Raw genomic sequence first — 5,612 nt, 5'->3', positions numbered from 1 at the left:
CAGGCCGAAGAAGACCATGCTGCCTCCCAGAAACTGACACATGCCGTCGGGAGTGTTGAAGTCCTCAGGTCGCACGCCTCCATGGAGGTAGAGTCTCAGAACCAGGGCTCCGGGGATCACGTGTCCAATAAAGTCTGTGACCACGAGCGAAGTAGCAAACAGGAGGAATGTGGCCTTAGAACGCCGCCGCTGGAGGCAGTAGGCGTTGGCCAGGATAAACAGGGCCACGATGTTGGAGACGATGCCCAGAGTCATTGGTAGAATGACGACGATGATGGCGCCGGCGGACGGCCCCTCATAGGTGAAGTTCCCCTGCTGCGACAGCCCTTCCACAGCCACCCTGGCCTCCACCTTCCCTTCACTGTCATTAGAGTTAAGGAGGTAATGAGGGAGGAGCGGGGAGGCTGAGGAGTTGTAGTGGCTCAGAGTTAACATCGCTGAACTCTGAAGGTCATGGGGTCCATAGTTAAGGGAGGCTACGAGAGAAACAGATGAGAACAGATCAGTCAGGATTGTCACATCTGCACAGGTTTCCAGAAAAAAAAACCCATCTCTGTTCCATGGCACATGAAGAAAAAAGGCAGAAATATAAGGTCATCTGTAAAATGATTTTGGCTAATCAGTAGACGCCGTGTCATAACGTTGTCTTCAGCTCTGGCCGACCAATAAAGGTTGGACACATTCATTTGAAGATCATTGTTTGTTTTGGCAGATGGTGAACCTGAGCTCCTCATCCAGGGGATGCTGGGAAAAAAGAACAAGGGATGTAAAAAAAAAAAATTGACGTCATCAAAGAACTCCCCTGAATAGAGATGGCACTGCAGTACCATTTGTATTTTACAAACACCAACCACTTTGTAGGCGAAAGATTCCACTGATTTTTACTTCCGATGAAAACCAGAAAATGTCACAACAGAGTCTGGATAACAGGTGATGACAGACAACAGACAGATAACAGGGGGGTGTAATGACATTAAAGGCGACTGTGGATTATGACACATCCAAACACCTAAGGCGTGACTCAACACTGCCGTCACCAGAACACCAAACAGAGCGCTATTTTTAGAAAAAGAATCAACTCGCCGGAACATTAGAACTCTGAAATATGTGACGACAGGCTGTTAAAGCTGGTTTTAGAAACTAAAGAGCCTCAGCCATAGATGGACACCAGTTCAGATGGACAAGAAATGGACAATCACAACGTGTGGATATATGAAAAAAAATTATATATATATATAAAGTCCTATTTTTTAAACTATTAATTATTAACTTTAAACTACTAACTAACCTCACACTGACCGGCTGATTACTTAAAGATTACAAAATGATTACTTAATTACAAATTGGACAGATCATTCAGCATTATTACATGCAGCATAATTCATATTATTAAATATTAATGCAAATATGCAAGAGGTACTTGGTTTTTTGAGTCAGCCCCTACTGGCCAGCAGTTGTATTGCATTTAAAAGAACAACAGCTGGGTATCTTTCATATAGATCGGAGTGTGTAAAGAAAAAAGGAGTGTGTAGCACTAGCGCTCTTGTTACCAGGGGGTTAATGCCACTGTATATGTTTTATGACCCGCTGCCACATGGTTGTTCTGTCTCTGGGCAATTTCCATAGTCCTAATGTTTCCTTCCTTCCTTTCCTTGCTCCCTTCAGGGGTCGCAGCCATGGATCATCTGCCTCCATCTCCGTCTATCCCAGGAGTCCTCTACTGTTACACCGACCTCCACTGCCTGCATTAATCTTCTCTGGGGTCTTCCTCGTTTCCTGCTGCCTGGCAGCTCCATCTCTAACATCTTTGGTCCAATTTCTCCGCTGGTTTTGCTCTGCAGTCGTCCAAACCATCACTTATTTTTCTGCTGTTATCTGACCTCAAAATCATGGAGCGTTCAAGCCACGCTTATTTGCATTAAATGGAAGAAGGAAGAAGAAGAAGAAGAGAAGTGAATGTTTAAATATGGCTTCAGTTATTTTACAGTACTGAGCTACAAACTGCAGTAGAAGAACGTTGGCCTTCACTGAATGCATGATCTTTAGGGAACGTCTCCATTTTTTGCCGTAACGTTGCACAACTGGGACTTTCTCTAACATGATCATTCCAGTGGAGAATAAGATGAGGGAGAAAGACAAATGTGTTATTGTTCGCTTTGTTCTTCTTTGGACTTTAATTTACAGGATTTAACACATTTGTGTGCTGATGGAGACGTGTCAGAGAACAGCAGCTGATGTCATGGTGCTGAGTTCTTCTGAACTGTTCTTCAGCATCACAGTGACTCTCAAACATCAGCCGTAAACACTGACATCCTCCCGGCAACGGACAGCAACAAGAAAAGTCAGTGTCGTTGGTAACAGGGTGAGAGTGAAGAGGGGAAAATAAGATTGAGATTTAAAAAGATAACACACAAACTGATAAGACCTTTAAAAGAACAACATACAACCAGATGGCCTCCAGATTAAAATCAAGATTAAAGACGCAGGAGGAGAAATTGGATTTGAGATTAATCACGGACGGTCAGATAAGACTATTGACGTCGGGACCATTCCAACAGACGAGGCCGTGTCTAATGTGGTTTTTTAAACAGACATGAAGGCTGACAGGTGCTGCTGCAGATAATCCACGCCAATCATTTTCAAAGGGAGGGTTAGGGTCTAAAGATGAGTCACTGAAAATCTGGTTTGGGTCTTTACTGGATTAGAATATGAACTGACTTAATTTACCAAACAAACTAATGAGTTGTCCACTTCTGTTAAAGAATCTGATTTAGATTTAGAAATGACAATAAAACAAGGATACATATTTGATATTAGCTACTATTTCCAGTGGTTCTGATAAAAAACCAACTCTTACTTTCAAGCTGTGGATTAAACAATTCACTGTTTGGTTTTTTAACCACAGTATATTTTCCCAAAAAAGAATATCAGGCTGCTGACAGGACAGAAAGCCTGATGTGTCTTTGAAGTGATGTAGAAAACAGCTGAGTTTATCTCAGAGCAGATCTGCCCTGTTCACCTCTTCATAAAGTCACTGTCACGGAACACTGTGTCCTGCAGGAGTCTGATGTGGAAAGAAATGAGGAAATACTGCAAAAAAACTTTGTAGCATCTGGGTTAGATCAACACTGACATGTGTTGTTGTTTCACATCCATCCATCTATCTATCTATCTATCCATCCATCTATCCATCCATCTATCCATCTATCTATCTATCCATCCATCTATCATCTATCCATCTATCTATCTCTGTGTTGTTAATTTAATTATTCCAATTGACAGTGATGTCCTGATGCAGTCCAGTTGTTGCTCTTATTGGATCAGTAAGAAACAGATAAAGTGGCTCACCACATGCACACAGCTTTGTTGTCCTCCTCGGTTCAAAGTCAATATCCAAAAATTCGGCTCCTCTCTCCTCTCCACAAATTCCAGATCAGTATCCAGAGTCCCTCTCAGCAGTCACGGTCCACAAACTCAGGAGAAAATCTCTCACAAGTCGAGTTTCCCTCTGGCCGAGTGAAGCGCACCGCTGTCCGCGGCGGGATATGATCCATGGCTGAGGGTGCGCTTCTCCTCCTGCTGCTCCTCCTCGCTCTCCTCCTGCTGCTGCTGCTGCTGCTGAGTCCTGGATGTTGTGTGAAGGATCCTGACTGACACTGAAACACACTGTCACCCCGGTGTTTTTTATATATGTAGAACGTGAGTGAGAGTGAGGGCGTCTCTGCTGTTGCTCCGCTGCGCTCCTCCTGCGCCTTTCTTCTGTTTACATCAGCGCGCGCGCACTGGCGCGTACACACACACACACACACACACACACGCAGTAAAGTTCTTACTCACCTCATGTGTCTCACCTACATTTCCAAGAACACACCTCCAGTCACGGTCAGGCCTGTGTCTCAGCGTGCAGACGACACTGTCCTGACACTGTGTGAAACGTCACCACGTAAGGTTACGCACGTGGCCCCGGTGACCTTTGACAAGACAAAATGAAGATCCTTTTCACTTGTTTTTGGCTGTAATTGATTTTGTGGCTCAGCCTGGGTCCTTTATCGGACAGATCAATTTCACAGCCTGAGTTTCATTTGTCAGATTTTGACGTGACCCAGGAGCCTGGACCAATCATGGAACAGTTATTTGTGACTGATCCAAATGATGGAATTATTAATATGGAGATCTTGGCTGTGGTTGAAATTAATATATATTTTTTGTAGGTATAGATTTGCTCACCATCACTGTTTTAGTGGGAGGTAATTCATTCTCATGGAAGATCCAGATGTTCCTCAAGGTCTCTGATATTAGTCCTGTTTTTTGGTTGTTTTTTGGAAGGAAAAACACCAGAAACAGAAGAATAATAGCTGTGATTTTGTAGGGACAGGTGTTCGTGTTTGCTTTATGTTGAGCTTCACTTTCATCCACTAGCTGTGGTTTGGACCCAGGGCTTTGGCTGCAGTGTCCCTGGAAAGAGAGTGGAGGTCTGTTGATGAGGCCTGGTTCACACTAACTAGAAGAACAGAGCAGCAGGAGACGGTGGTCCACGGAAGATGAGGTCTAGAATTTCAGAAGATGTTAAAAAACGTCGATTAAGGAAACAATAATTTGTAAAAATTCAAAGGGAAGCTGATGTAGGTTAAAGATGTGATGTCTGTGAAAGCGGCAGCAGCAGCGAGCCACCGCCACAACAAGCAACAGCAGCAGCAGCAGCAGCAGCAGCAGCAGCGGCAGCAGACAGAGCCGGGCTTCACTGACCACTGAGTGAAAACACAGCTGCTCAGGACATGAAAACCAGCTTGACTTTGAGGAAACATGAGTGCGCAGCCACACTCGGGCCGTGAGGCTGCTGAGGTGTTGTCTGCACGCTGACATTCCCACAGTTTGAACACACGGTTGTTTAGTGGACGGTAGGTTACAGCGGAGGCTGATGGCGATGTCGTTTAAAAAAAAAAAAAGGTTTCCCTCAGTGGTGTCTGGTGTCCTGCACAGACCTTTGAACAGTACATGCAGAAACTCAAAACCACGTCTTTTCATTTCATTCAATAAATGGTGGCTAGAAAAATGGTGGACACACTGAAAATGTACAACCAAACAGAAACAAACATGGAGGATCTCTGTGTACTTCACAAGTCAAAAAGCTGTCAGACAGATGTTAGAAATGGCAGTGGTGTATTCTCAATCATTCTATATATCATGAATTATTATAAAATAATACAGATGACTCTGTTCTATGAATTCATTCTCGCTCTCGGCGATTGTGCTGCTCCCAGTCGCGTATACTTTTTATCCAATCATATTTCAGCCTCATGTGTTGAAAGAAATCTGCCCGAGGGCCTTCAGAGCTGGTGGTCCGGGCGCTGGGAGCCTAAAATGAATGGCAATGAGATTGTTTCTTCAACCAATCAGATTTTGAGTTGGCATCCAACTGGCAAAGCGAGGATGGTGAGAAAACATACCAATCTAACCGACTTACACGCTTGAAAGTGACGTTTTCTCTGTGTCCACCGCTCCACTGTCGAGAGGACATTCTGAGTCTGTCAAAAATACAACAGGACAGACTGGACCTTTAGCATTAGCATGGATGACGATAGAAGAAGACTTGTTGTCACAGACACGCTGAA

The 5,612-nt window shown here is 44.2% G+C and overlaps 1 protein-coding gene across 1 annotated transcript in view; it reads right to left on the bottom strand.

Moving 5' to 3' along the window:
* LOC103384204 (prostaglandin E2 receptor EP1 subtype-like) overlaps positions 1 to 4,566 on the bottom strand; it is a 10,494-nt gene extending 5,928 nt beyond the window's left edge. The window contains exons 1-3 of the mRNA XM_025058636.1: positions 4,228 to 4,566; positions 3,349 to 3,971; positions 15 to 476 (exon numbers count right to left, since the gene is read on the bottom strand). Of these exons, the coding sequence (XP_024914404.1) occupies positions 15 to 435 (421 nt within the window). The 5' untranslated portion in view covers positions 436 to 476; positions 3,349 to 3,971; positions 4,228 to 4,566. The remainder of the gene's footprint in view (positions 1 to 14; positions 477 to 3,348; positions 3,972 to 4,227) is intronic.
* Positions 4,567 to 5,612: the final 1,046 nt, after the last annotated feature.

Source organism: Cynoglossus semilaevis, chromosome 9, assembly GCF_000523025.1.
Source record: "Cynoglossus semilaevis isolate Cse_v1.0 chromosome 9, Cse_v1.0, whole genome shotgun sequence".
Lineage (NCBI taxonomy): Eukaryota > Metazoa > Chordata > Actinopteri > Pleuronectiformes > Cynoglossidae > Cynoglossus > Cynoglossus semilaevis.
This window is presented reverse-complemented; position numbering and strand designations above follow the sequence as displayed.